General features: G+C 37.6%; 1 protein-coding gene across 1 annotated transcript in view; it reads left to right on the forward strand.

Annotated features, from left to right (window-relative positions):
* Nucleotides 1-15046, forward strand: part of LOC114646555 (unconventional myosin-VIIa) — a 145872-nt gene that overhangs the window by 40966 nt on the left and 89860 nt on the right. Inside the window, 6 exon segments of the mRNA XM_051923586.1 lie at nt 4522-4659; nt 5452-5610; nt 6724-6822; nt 6940-7034; nt 7973-8057; nt 13139-13357. Of these exon segments, the coding sequence (XP_051779546.1) occupies nt 4522-4659; nt 5452-5610; nt 6724-6822; nt 6940-7034; nt 7973-8057; nt 13139-13357 (795 nt within the window).

The following is a 15046-nucleotide window of genomic DNA, read 5'->3' on the forward strand; positions in this document are numbered from 1 at the left end:
ATCCCAGATTTAGGACTTGAACGGGTTGAAAATGTTACACTTAATTTTAACAAAAGAATCTGTCCTGGACAAGATTATATTATGTCAAATAATATACACATTGCAGATGTGCAAGCATTGGGGCATTGTGGTAAGGGCTTTGTCCTCTAAATCCTACATTTCTCGTTTAAAGTCCTGATAGTGACACTGTGTGACCATGAGCATGTCACTTCACCTGAATAGGCGGCACAGTGCGGGATCGCTGGGCATAAGAAATGTAACCAGTAGTAACTAAATGTTATACTGGATAAAGGCGTCAGTCGTAAATGTAGAATATTTTTCCTTTAGAATAAGTAACTAGCTTGCAAAAGCTGTGTGAAAAAGTACAGTCGCGGGTTGCAAGCGAGCATGTAGCTGGAAGCGAATAAAAAGACGACCAAATACGTACTTAACTTCAGCTTTGTGTTCATTACACACTCAATGGCAGATTCTATTAAATAGTAATAATTACCACCAAGTCCTTTCCCAAACCTATTGTGTGGAAAAAAAATACTGCACTGTTTAAAGTAAACCCAGATCTGTCTCCTAGAGCCACTTGTCTTTACACTCCGTGACTCTACCGGCCCCTGAGTTCCTGTTTCTTGCCCCGCCCATTTCCACTGAAGATCACGTGAACAACCGATATAGTTTGCACGCAGAACCGATATAGTTCATACACAGAGTTGCAATAGTGTGCGCACGCATAACCAGTATGTTTCGTACGAGAAACCGACATGGAACACACATACAACCAATAGAGTTCAAGCGCGAAACCGATGTGTTACCCACATGAAACCAGTATAAGACGTGCATGAAACCAATATAGTGCATACACAAATCCATCGTTAGACCGGCACAGAACGCAAGCCAATATAGGTCATACGCAAACCGATAACATACAACCGAAAACCAATGCAGTTCACTCACAAACCAATAACAAACGTACTGGAGCCACTGATATACACACGCGAATCAATATAGTTCATATGCAAACCAGTGCTATGCATATACAAACGGATATAGTTCACGCACAAACCGATAATATACGGACACGAACCAATATAGTTCATATGAATGAAACCAATATTGTTCACACGCAAACCAACGAAGTATGCACGCAAACCGATAGTAAATATTCATAAACCAATAGTGTTCATACGTAAACCAATAGATTACACACAGAAATGTATGATTTATGGCCTGTTTGGCCCCTCATACTTCGCATACTTAAAAGCCTATTGATTTGTTTGCTTTCTCTGTCTTTATGACAGTCACTGCTCCTGATGCACACTCCTTTGAAGAGGAAGATATGTTTGCATTCTTTTAATTGTGAGACAGAACTGTCATCTCTGTCTTGTCATGGAGCACAGTTTAAACTTTTGAAAAAGAGACAAATGTTTGTTTGCAGTGTTTGAATAACGTTCCTGTCTCTCTACAACCTCCTGTGTTTCTGCGTAAATCTGTGACCCAAGCATGACAATATAAAAATAACCATATAAACATATGGTTTCTACTTCGCAGATTTTCTTATTTCGCGGGTGGCTCTGGAACGCAACCCCCGCGATGGAGGAGGGATTACTGTAATGCTCCTGAATAATTGAAGGCTTAGAACGTTGTAATAAGTTTACAGATACAGTAAATGCAATTGAAAACTTTACTAATTACATAATGACACAGATTTGCTTAAACACAGTAAACAAAGTGGTTTGAAGCTGATTAATCTAAAAGGAGCCCAGCAATATCTGTCGATTTATCAGCAGTCGAACTATGGCCAATTGACAACAAAGGAAAGGAAAGCAAAAACTAAAATCAGCAACATACCTGGAGAAAATAAACCTTTGTAAGATCAATGATCTGTTATAACCGGGAAAGTCAAAGGCAAAATCAGATGCAGTCACAGTCCAGGGACCTAGGTCAAATGGCCACCCACCGCCTTCTGGTCATTCTACTGCATAAGCCTGTGCTGTATCATCTAATGTGACTGCAGAATTTTTCTATCTCACAGTTTCAAGGTCCCTAGTATCTCAGATGTCTTTCCAGGAAAACCGCTTAGAACTGGAGAAGTGGCACCAAATGCCACAGCAGGGTGCCAGGGAAGGTTAATAGCAGTTCATAATTAATGTATTACTTATATTTTTATACAAATGGCTAATAAACCAAGATACACTATGCACAGCTAATCTGCAGCTCCAGTAAGGGAATGCTATACTAAAGTAGTGAGTCTTCAGCCTGGATTTAAAAGTTAAGACCAAAGGGGCATCTCTTATACAACCAAGAAGATCATTCTAGAGCTTTGGAGCCCTGCAATTAAAAGCTGAACTTTTATTTTGTTAAACCTTAGATTCTATAATGCTGGCACCTTAACATTTTAATGTGTGCTTCAAACAAGTTCTGTAAGCAGGGGCAATTTCAGGTTTTATATAAGTAAGAAGAAGGATTTTGAAGTTGGCACTAAGCGTAACTGAAATCCAGTGTAATGACAAAACACATTAATTATGTGGTTATACTTTATAATTCTTACTGATAATGATTGGTAATGATTCTTGCAGCAGCATTTTGAATTATTTGACAGTTAAATATATAATAATTTTAACAGCCTGTGAATAACATATTACAGCAGTCCGTCCTACATGCATGAATTAATTTTCTCAGTTTCCTCCATATTTATAAAACATCATCATTTTCCATTATTTTTCAGCTGACAAAAACAGGTGTTAAAATGCATACTGGTTTCAAAGATTGTGTTTGTGTGCTGATTCAATAAAACTCATGTTTAGACCAACTGAGTTAAAAAGTTACTTAATAATGTTGTCATCTACACAATTCCCCTGTAAATAACATTTCTGTTTTTTTTTGTATTCAGAGACAAGTAGTTCTAATTGAAGTGGACTTTTAGGGGCAAGCACTGTTTGGGCCCCATCTAAATGTTCTGAGGGAACCATGGAAACATGAGTATACAATAGCAAAGCTCAGGAGTTGCCTAAACTTGAATAGGCACTACACAAAAACAGCAAACAGTGCATGTATAGAGTAGGTGGATATCAGTAGAAAACACAAAACCATTATCTGACATAATGAGCAATAAAAATTATAATAAATAGTCGTCAGAACACCTTGCCATTTCAGATATTAAAACAAGGAGAGTCTAGCCCTTAGACTATCTATTTTAAGAGAGAGAAAGAGATAGGGAGGAAAAATATTAAAAATTATTCTGGCTCCTAATTATTTTCACAATCGGGTACTTTTAGCTGCAAAGGTAAAACAGAAATCATTTAAGAAAAAATTTTCTTCACTTTCTTCAAGCTATTAGTAAATATTACCTGTTGTTCAGTACCGCAAACTCAGTAATTATATGAGGTTTGCATACTCTCATTACAATATGACCTCTTCATAGCATAAGTGATTTGTCATCAGTGACATTCTGTTCAGGTATGTAGACTTTAATGAAACTCTCTATCTGTGCTCCAGAAAACGTTTTTATTTTTCAAATAGGATTTCTCACTACTGTGTGAAGTGACAGGTATATTACAAGAAAATCCAAACACCTGAGAAGTAAGCTGCTACTTTTTTCATTCATGGTCTGCTGTCCACAAGGCATTTCAAGTAAAAGCTTTTCAGGATTTTTAATTTTGTTGTGATGTTCAAGAAGTGCAATGAAACTTGACAGCTCGGCATAAATGACATCAGACTTCATGAGCACCCTGGAATTTGGTTTCAGTGCATTTACTGCATGAGTTGCTGTATATGCATGTTCGACTCAGTCATAATTACACACTTTCACTTACTGATGGATTGAAATTTTGTAAGGTATTATCAGTAGATGATACATCTGTCTTGTGCTCTGGAGATCCAGTGAGTAAAAGCTTTGAAAGTTGCTGATCACCCTTTTTAAACCCTGCACATTCAGAAATGATGTTTACTGTTTGTGTAAAATCATCACCTTCTTTTGCTTCGCGGTCTCTAAAACTAGAATCTATTATGCCATCACAGTTCATTTCTGAAGAACTGCCAGTATTATAACATGGTTGCTTTCTTCTTCATGTACTTTACATTTTAACAGCCCTTATTGAGCTCTCTTGCTGTTCTGGCACAAATGTTGTTTCAATAACTGTCATCCATCAATAGCTGCTGTTCACTTGAGATGTGTAAACTGCTGGATGACGGTGGACGAGTCATGTCAGGATTAATGATAAATTGGTTAAAAATGACTTAATTAGCCGGTCTTGCAGAATAAATATTTCTTTTAAGAACAAAAAAAAAAAAAAAATTTCATACGTCTTGATTAATTATGGGCCCCTTATAGCCCATGGGGCACTAGGCTGCACCCCGGGTTAGCCCATGCAGAAATCTAGCTGAAGTTATGTAGGCAAATTGATTGTGCATGCTGTAGTGGGGCAGTGTGTTTTGTCAAGATAGACTCTCGCATCCCTTGATGTATATACATATATAGTGTAATGCCTATTATTTCTGACTCTTGATGAAAAACTGTTTCTTGTTTTTTAGAGTAATGAGAACCGGAAGAGGTCACCAACTTTGAGTGTTCAGTTTCGCCAATCACTGGATTCTCTCATGAAGACCCTAACTGTCTGCCAGCCATATTTCATTCGTTGCATTAAACCCAATGATTTCAAAAAGCCTCTGGTATGTGGAAGTTAATAGAAAATAATTTAATTTTCTAGTATTAGAAGTACAAGATTATGGACATTCACCAGATTTTATATATAGCAAATATACTGGTTGTGCTACTCTTGTAAGATGTATTGAACTCTAAATAATCAACACAGACCTCGGCATTAACATTTAAAGTGCATCATCTTTTGGAATATTGCATTTGTCATTGTAACAGATAGTGCATCACAAACAATTGTTGTATCAAAATGCTTTACTGTAAATGTTTGTGGTGTTCTATCTATTGTAATGACAATTGCATATGTCTCTGTTATATGCCAGTTGGTATAGTATTTATAAAAGCAATTTTTCCATGTAAGTGATGTGTCACCTTTTGGAATGACAGAGACATGACAACCAGATCTAAACACGGACACACACACCCTTATTCTTTTATTAAGGTGGATTTTTTTGTTTATCCTTTTTAGTTATTGCCAATAGTGCCACCAATATACATTTGTTTAAAAAAAAAAAATAAGTAAACAGACAAATGTCATCTAGTGTTCTGAGGTGAATAGTTTCAGTGCTTTCTTCTCACAGTGTTTTTTTTTCCTGTACTGACATATCAACGTACTGTCCATCAACATCAACTTACCAAATTTCTGCCAATAGATGTTTCTGGGCTTTTTCCCTATCCCATGCCATTAAACCCCATACTAATCCATTAAAGTGTACTGTACATTAGTGACACATATGATCTCTGTAATCTACAATCCTATATACTATTGTGTTCACTCATTATTTTTATAATTTGTTTTGTTGCAGATCTTTGACCGGGATCTTTGTCTTCGGCAGCTGCGTTACTCTGGTATGATGGAAACAATCCGCATTCGTAAGGCTGGCTATCCAATCCGCTACACATTTGAGGAATTCCTGGACCGGTATCGTGTGCTTCTTCCTAGTGCTGTTTGTGATCCCAAATTGGTACTACATATTTTTATTACTGGTTCTTTTTTGTACTTTGGTAGTAAGCCATGCTCCTAGCAAAAAATAATACTCATTGGAGTCAATTGGTTTGTTGCTATTTGAATAGATTTATTTCTGTAATTTTTGAAAAACATTTTCTTACTATGGTCCTTAAATTTTATAACTTTCAAAAACATAGATTTATATAGCACTTTTCTAGACATTCAAAGTGCTTTATATGGACTAGATGGTAGGGGGACCCCTTCAACCACCACCAATATTCTGTATCCACATACTTTTATGATTGCTACAAAGGATCTATGTATGTGTGTAAACTTCACCATAAATCCAGAAGTGGATAAAAGTCATGAGAGAGTGTGTTTTTATTTTAAAAAATTCTTCATATCTCTGTATTCTTATTGTCTTCTTTGATTTCGACACATCCAGGGCAGCATACCTGGAAGGTTTGCTGTTCTTATATGTATTTCATGTCATTCCAGTATCATGCCTTCCACTGATTCATTGTAGCTTCTGGACTACAGCTGATTTCCCAGCAGGGGTGTCTTTATGTGAAGGTTTCATGTTCTCTCCTTGGCTGTCTTTCAAGGTTTTTAATTACTCTGATTGACTGGCACCTCTAAAATGAGTATGAGTATGCATGTTGCTGAATCTGACTGTGACCTGTAATGGATTGCTACCCCTTTTTTTTCTGTGTCTATTCCCTGTGGCTGTTGTTTTAGCCAATGGATTCTTTAAACCCTAAACAATAAAAGGTGGTTAAGAAAAGCTGATTGTTTTGATTGATTGTTTAGCTTTATTTTATATACCAAAAGATGTGCAGTCATGTTGATCAAAGATTTTAAATTAAACACTGGTAATGGTGCTTCCTCCAGTCTAGGACACCTTTCATGCACCTTAACTTGGGAAAACAGTGCAAAGGAGGTAGTTAATAATAATTTTCTTCCAGTTCTTTTAGTGAGGGCTGTGCTTCTTCTAATTTTGCTGCATCTAGTTATTATCTAAGTTGTCATATCAGTTGTACTTTAGGTGTTATTGACAGTCTTGTCATGTGTTAAAGTTCTTAAGTTCTTTTTCAAACCCTTCATTGTTTTACTGACTCATTTTCTATAGATAAAAGAAGATCCAGAGCAGTGCTGCGGTTTCATTTCTGAAGCAGTCATTGGTCAAGAAGGAGACTGGAAAATAGGAAAAACAAAGATATTTCTTAAGGTACAAGACTAACCACACATGAATTATCTGTTTTCAGATTTCTCCATTGGTTGTTGAGTTTAAACTGTAAAAATGCATTAAGTAATGAACATGTAACTTCTGCATTTGCTTCTGTAGGATTACCATGACATGGTGCTGGAGGTTGCAAGGGACAAAGCTCTTAATGAAAAAGCTGTACTTATTCAGCGAGTTCTTCGAGGCTACAAACACAGGTATAGGAATAAATTCCCTGCAACTCTCAGATCAAGCCTGTGGAATCTAGTGATTGCAGTGACTGTTGTAGTAGTGTAGTGTCCCAAATTATAAAATCAGAAGTGCATTTTTAAATTTTAACACACAAAGAACAATAACAATTATACGTAATGTTCAAAGTAACTGTGGTGGTGGTTATCAGCCAACTGTTTTCTATTTTAAAAATGTACAGACCCTTATTATAATGTTAACTTGTGCCACACTTTGGAATCTCTGCAGCGCTAGATTTGACTTGGAAATTAAATCATACATTTAAATTGTTTTTGTTTAAATGGACTCACTGAAACATGAATAACCTCTTTAATTTAATCTTTCATTTTCTAGAGGTAAGTAGGCATATATTTGGCAAAAAATTACATTTGGGATAGGGCTCCAACATAACAGTTCAGGTCCAGTTATCATTTTGGTGATTGCTTGAATTTAAGGAAACAACCCCATAGATACACTACTGCTCAGGTTAGCAAACTGATTTGTAGTGTTAAATCTACAGTGTTGTGTCTGACATTTGCCTTTGTGAAAGTTTTATGTGTAGCTTAATACATGTAGAAATGCAAGGATTCATTTTCCAGGCTATTGATTTGTCTTATTGATGCTGTAGCCTGAGCTGTATATAATGTTTTTTTTTGTGGATTTTATTCAATAAAAAGAATAAGCAGAAAAGCTTGTATGCACATTGCTAGTACTGGTCATATTAGTTAACAAAACAAAAATGGGAACAATAGGTCAAGTTTCTCATCTATATGTCAGTTATGTAAGTGTTGTTAATCAGGTATAGCCCACCTTTTGAAAAGTGGCAACAAATCAAAGAACTGTTAAAAACACTTTTGATTGTGATTCTCTGATTGAGCATCCATTGTAACAGCTTCTTTACAGATTAAGGGTTTTGTTTCTTTACTAGGAAGACATTTGTAAAACAGAGGAAGGCTGCAGTTGTGCTGCAGAGTGTCTGGAGGGCGTACAAATGTAGAAAATTGTATCGTGTGGTAAGTGACATTAATTCTGTACCAATCCATGGACTGGATGCACAGTTCTGTGTGAATAAAACAACAGGCTTCATTTTTCAGCTCCATTTATTTCACCATAACACACATACAGTATTACAGCATACCTGTGTGTTATGTATGATTATACAGTATGCGTATGTTAACATTCCCAGGCCTAAAATCATATACACATCCAGCACCGTATTTATATGCTACCTTAAAAATTTTATGAAAAGGTTTAAATTTAAAGGTTTAACATCTTGTATTATGCATTTCACAACAGTATGCCACATGTCAATACATAGAGGTGCAGGGAAGTGGGAGTAGAGGGGGTTTTATGGCAGTCTTGGTGCAATGCTAGAGAAAAGTTGTGACGGTAAAAATTATGCTCTCTTTTTGTTTCATTTCATGTTTCTATAAGAAGATCAAATCAAAGTTCTATCATATGAAGATAACTTTTTTAGCACTTAAGTGGCACTAAAACCAAAATAAGTCTTTTGTATCTCTGCATTTAACTTGCCATTCTGCCAGCCAGCTTACAGTGCTTACTGCCCTTATATACAACTGGGCACATTTGGCAGATGTATTGCAGAAAAGCGCCGTGCATGCCAGTCACAGTCATACTAGTATGACAAAATTTCACAAAATAGAATTGTAATGATTATCCTTACCCATGTTCAAGTTTGCAGTATCTTCACTAATTTATGGAAAGAATGCAACATAACATCCAAGTAATGCACAGTATTGTTTTAAAGTTAAATAGCAGCTATGGAGGTAATTTTTAGCGTACCAGGAGCAAAGGTGTAGGTAGAGCAGTATTTTTACACCATTTATCTGTGGCAGCGTACATTTTGTAACCGAAAAAAATCCCAAGGCATACCGTGATTCTACCAACCACAAAAGCATTAAATCTATCTTCCTCAGACAGGTCTTGACCACCTCAGGGGCGTGTCTCTCTCAGGTCAAGCCCCAGGGGCACTACACTGTTATTTCCAATTATTATTTATTTTTTGTTTTTTTATTATTTATTTTTTATCATTATATTTATTATTATTGTATAATAATTATTTCCTCAATGAACAATTGAGGATAGTATTTACGGAATTTTAACACAAGTTTTAATGTATACCCATTTAAGAGATGTTTATTCTTTTAATTAAACCAGTCTTCAACAGTGCATTCACAGTCATTTTGATCATTTAATTTTTAATTTGACGCGTCTGTGTCTCATATGCTATGCCAATTGCCTTTTTTTCAACCTGCCTTTTTGGAAGGCATTCAAACTCAGGTTGTACTTGCTCAAGTAGTATTTTGTTAAAATCTTATGTTTAAGGTCATTGCTTCAGTTTAAACTATGCCATTATGTTTTTTAATTCCTTTGTGTTGATTATACATTAAATTTGTGATTTACTGTGTACTTACTTCATGATCTATATATTAATTTTATAATTACATCTTTTAATGTTAGATGTGATTCATCACAATTAATTCCATACATTTATGTGATAGTTAATGTTTTTAATCGATTCTCGGGTGTACAACTGAAAAGGACATAGCAGGTAACATATAAAAGAAGGGACAAAATCAGGGCAGATGAAATGAGAAAATGTCAAAAAAGTTGCCATTATAGAAGATGAAAGGAGAGATTTAAAAGTTAGTCGATCGTTAAGACCTAATGAAAAATGTGATCCCAAGTTGAGAATGAGCTTAGCTTCTTCTGTTTTTATCTGAAAAGTGTCCTTGAAACCTTGTGAAAGAAAACAAAAAGAGAGATCAGTGTAACTATGATCAAGTAGTCTAAAATAGGCTTTTTAAGGTCTTTGACTTTAATGGCTATACGAAAGAGGTAATACTATTTCCACTTCCACCACTATATATCATGTCAATTACTAACCTACTTAATCCAGACCAGGGTCACAGGTGATCTACAGCCTATCCTGGCTTCCATAGGCTGCAAGGCAAGAACAAACTTTGGACAAGGTGCCAGTCCATCGAAGGGTGAACACATGCACACACACACACACTCCTACATGCCATACATAGACTAGGGCCAATTTAACGTCATAGATTCACCTAACTTACATGTCTTTGAACAGTGAGAGGAAACCAGAGCACCTGGAGGACACTCAGAAATAGGAAGAAAATAAATACTACATGTAGAGAGGACATAGGAATCAAACCCTGGTCTCCTTAGTATGAGGCAGCTGTGCTACTACTATGCCACTGTGCTGCCCCTACCTGCCAAATATAACAAGAAAGAATAAAATTAAATGCAAATTTGTTGCTTCCTATAATAATGATGATGTAGATGCTGTTAGTTTCAAAATCATATACAGTGGGTACGGAAAGTATTCAGACCCCCTTCAATTTTTCACTCTTTGTCATAGTGCAGCCATTTGCTAAAATCATTTAAATGAATTTTTTCCCTCATTAATGTACACACAGCACCCCATATTGACAGACAAAAAAAAGAATTTTTGAAATTATTGCAGATTTATTAAAAAAGAAAAACTGAAATATCACATGGTCCTAAGTATTCAGACCCTTTGCTCAGTATTTAGTAGAAGCACCCTTTTGAGCTAATACAGCCATGAGTCTTCTTGGGAAAGATGCAACAAGTTTTTCACACCTGGATTTGGGGATCCTCTGCCATTCCTCCTTGCAGATCCTCTCCAGTTCTGTCAGGTTGGATGGTAAACGTTGGTGGACAGCCATTTTTAGGTCTCTCCAGAGATGCTCAATTGGGTTTAAGTCAGGGCTCTGGCTGGGCCATTCAAGAACAGTCACAGAGTTGTTGTGAAGCCACTCCTTCGTTATTTTAGCTGTGTGCTTAGGGTCATTGTCTTGTTGGAAGGTAAACCTTCGGCCCAGTCTGAGGTCCTTAGCACTCTGGAGAAGGTTTTGTCCAGGATATCCCTGTATTTGGCCGCATTCATCTTTCCCTCGATTGCAACCAGTCGTCCTGTCCCTGCAGTTGAAAAACACCCCCACAGCATGATGCTGCCACCGCCATGCTTCACTGTGGGGACTGTATTGGACAAGTGATGAGCAGTGCCTGGTTGTCTCCACACATACCGCTTAGAATTAAAGCCAAAAAGTTCTATCTTGGTCTCATCAGACCAGAGAATCTTATTTCTCACCATCTCAGAGTCCTTCAGGTGTCTTTTGGCAAACTCCATGTGGGAGTTGGCCTTAATTCTAAGCGGTATGTGTGGAGACAACCAGGCACTGCTCATCACTTCTCCAATACAGTCCCCACAGTGAAGCATGGCAGTGGCAGCATCATGCTGTGGGGGTGTTTTTCAACTGCAGGGACAGGACGACTGGTTGCAATCGAGGGAAAGATGAATGCGGCCAAGTACAGGGATATCCTGGACAAAAACCTTCTCCAGAGTGCTAAGGACCTCAGACTGGGCCGAAGGTTTACCTTCCAACAAGACAATGACCCTAAGCACACAGCTAAAATAACGAAGGAGTGGCTTCACAACAACTCTGTGACTGTTCTTGAATGGCCCAGCCAGAGCCCTGACTTAAACCCAATTGAGCATCTCTGGAGAGACCTAAAAATGGCTGTCCACCAATGTTTACCATCCAACCTGACAGAACTGGAGAGGATCTGCAAGGAGGAATGGCAGAGGATCCCCAAATCCAGGTGTGAAAAACTTGTTGCATCTTTCCCAAGAAGACTCATGGCTGTATTAGCTCAAAAGGGTGTTTCTACTAAATACTGAGCAAAGGGTCTGAATACTTAGGACCATGTGATATTTCAGTTTTTCTTTTTTTTAATAAATCTGCAACAATTTCAAAAATTCTTTTTTTTGTCTGTCAATATGGGGTGCTGTGTGTACATTAATGAGGGAAAAAATTCATTTAAATGATTTTAGCAATTGGCTGCAATATGACAAAGAGTGAAAAATTGAAGGGGGTCTGAATACTTTCTGTACCCCCGTACCCACTGTACCCCTAATTAATGTTGTTTGGATCCTCAGAAATTCCTCTTTCTCCTCACTGTTAATGAGCATCATGATCTCATTATTTACCTCTGCTACATTGCCACTTTTTAAGGACAAAATGTTATTTTTGTTGCTACTGCCTGAACGTAAATCTGCTTAAAAAGTCCTAAGAGTTTGTTGTTCTCATTGGTATTGACAAAGTCGCCTTTGGTCATGGCTGGTTCTGGCAGTGCTACAGCAACTTCTTTAGTATTCTGACTGGTCTACCATGAGTGATGGATTTGAATTTGGTGAGCAGCAAGTTGTGCATTTGCTACAGTCACTTCTTTTGCTTTTTCTAATATTTCATTAATTCTTCTTAGCTGGCACATTGTTCCCATTATCTCAGTTTTAGACTTCTAAGATAACTGGTTGGGACTCACTTTGTTTTGGTTGGTCTTGCATCTGTTTATAATAAGTAAATAAATAATGATTTACAATGATAATGATTTACATTTATAAGGCAAGGTAAAACACAGAGGGATAAATACTGTGTATTATAAACAGTTCTTGTTAACCTCAGGCCCTTTGAACCACCCTGAAATATTTTTATGATTGTTGATAGATGAAATTTTGATTAATGTATTTTGTCATTCCAATCCTGCCCCCAATTAAGTTTTGGCTATGCAACTGGTTTCTGCACCTTCCTTCATGGGTATGGTTTGTACCCTTTTGCGTTGATGTATTGAGTGGCTGGAAGAACGCTTTCTGCAGGATTACTGAATGTTGTTCCTTAACAACTAGGAGACTAGGCACGGCAACACCCTAGTCCTGGTGCAGTCCTCATAGATCTCTATTGATACTCTTGTGTGTGTGTGTGTTTGCTCTCAGAATGTCTGCCTGTTCATTTGTTTATGTTTGTAAGTGAGTTGAGCTGAATCATTTCATTAGAAACATTATCAGTGCATTAACTGGTGAGGCTAGAAAGTAAAAAGTGAGACAATAGCTGAGAATGCAACTTGTAAATATTTCTTGACGTCTGAGTTAGGTTCCTGGTCTCCAAGATGTCTTGCCCAGGGTTCTTTTGAAAAAATGCTGGGAGATTGGCTTTGAGTATAGTTGGATATAACCTCACTCTTACATTTTCAGGTCCAGCTTGGTTTTGCCAGGTTGCAGGCCCAGTGTCGCAGTCGACAGCTCTTCCACAGGTACCAGAAAACACGTGCTATGGTTGTCTTACTGCAAGCACGTTGCAGAGGTTATCTACTCCGGCAGGAAAAATGCAAGAAGCTGGAGGCTGTGCACATACTACAAGCTTACACTCGAGGCATGCTGGCTAGAAGGGCAGCAGCCATTTTGCGGAAAGAGGTACTGTACATTTTTCTTATAATTTTCTGCTTGCATTTCTTTACATCAAAAAGCCCAAAACAACTTAGCACTGTTCGTTTTTTTTTACTGTCTCCCACACCTCTACCCCTCTCTATTTCTGTCTTCTTGAATGAGGCTTATCTCCACTCTTTCTGTCATAAGTTAAAGATTAAATCTTTTTTTCCTTTGGCTGAACATTTTTTCTCACTTTAACTTTCATTTGTAGGGCAGGAATCTACCATACAGCTTCTCAGTTTCTCTTTACTTCCTTTCATGGTCTTACTTGTGGCACAAGTATAATAATGATTGCACTTCAGCACATTCTTTTACTACATGGCACCAATACCCTAAACAAAATGTTTGAAAACATCCAGTCATTTTTCAAAGCCAATGACCACCAGGGAAGAAAATACATCTATAGTTTTCTTCAAATAAGTGATGAAAGTAAAGCATCAAAATTCCAAAATACCAACTTTATAACTCATCCATCTATTTAGAATATCCAATTTGTTCACGTCCCTATAACTTAGACTGGGTCCTAGTCCGTTTCAATACGTGTTCACACACAAAGACTCAATCACAACATGTCATTTTAGAGTCTCTGATTAAACTAACAGACATGTCTTTGTGATAGAAGAAATGTATTTCATTTAGCACCTGGCCCAGAGGACACTTTCTAGTAGCAAGCTATTCAATATAGGTCAATCAAATTATGGAGGAACGCAGACATCTACTTATGTTAGACTTAGATTTTGATAGTCATCTGCAGGGAAACTTGCTGAGACCTGTGAGGATTTTAAAATTGTGAACTTTGGTCATGCTAGTGGAATAAGACCTGATGATGTGACAATAATCATTTTAAAAGATGGCAGGCATGTGCTGGCAACCAGGCCAGGAAGATTCAAGGCATCTTACCTGGCTGGGAGACCAATCTAGCAATTGGAAAAGAAGGAAGGCAGGACATTTCTAGCTAAATGTGCCAACACTGCAGCGGAGATGTTAGCATCCCAAGAAGGGCTCAGGTGAGTATCTTTACACAGCTGGGAAGCCAGTATGCTGGAAGGACAGGGCAAGGTAAATTATGTGAACTATGCACTCTTCCAAGGCACTAGATGGCAGCATCCCTGGCCTATGGTACTCTTTCAGTCACCTGCAGAGCATACTGGGAACTGCAGTCCTACTGGCTGACCCTGTTCAGTTCTGGGCGGTGCTGCCAGGCTGTGCTGGGTGGACTTCCTAAGGACAATGCCCTGATATAGCAGGTATTTCCAGGTCTTCTATTAGAGGAGCAGTCAGGTTGAGTCGGAGTCAGAGTCAGGAGAGGAGCTGGACAACACTCACCTGGGAGGAGCAGAGTAAAGAGAGAAGAGGGAGGGAAGAGTATTGTGTTGTATTATATTGCATTGCTATGCTGTATGGTGCTTACAGGGAAGAAGCCTGTAAAAGGTACTTTGTTAATTAAAAGTACATGTTTTAAACCCGGGACTGTGTTTGTGAAGTCTGTTACACCTCCCTACTGGTCACATCACAGAAAACCTGAGAAATAATAATCTTAAGTCAACCTAGCTCCCAAATTGTTTAGAATTTAGTTTTTGCAGCTCATGACCTTCCATCCTCTATTTATAATTTATTTTCTTAATCATATGCAACCATTTTGTACATTGGTGTTTGCCTAGGTTCAAAGATTGT

The sequence above is a fragment of the Erpetoichthys calabaricus genome, chromosome 2 (genome assembly GCF_900747795.2).
Source record: "Erpetoichthys calabaricus chromosome 2, fErpCal1.3, whole genome shotgun sequence".
NCBI lineage: Eukaryota > Metazoa > Chordata > Cladistia > Polypteriformes > Polypteridae > Erpetoichthys > Erpetoichthys calabaricus.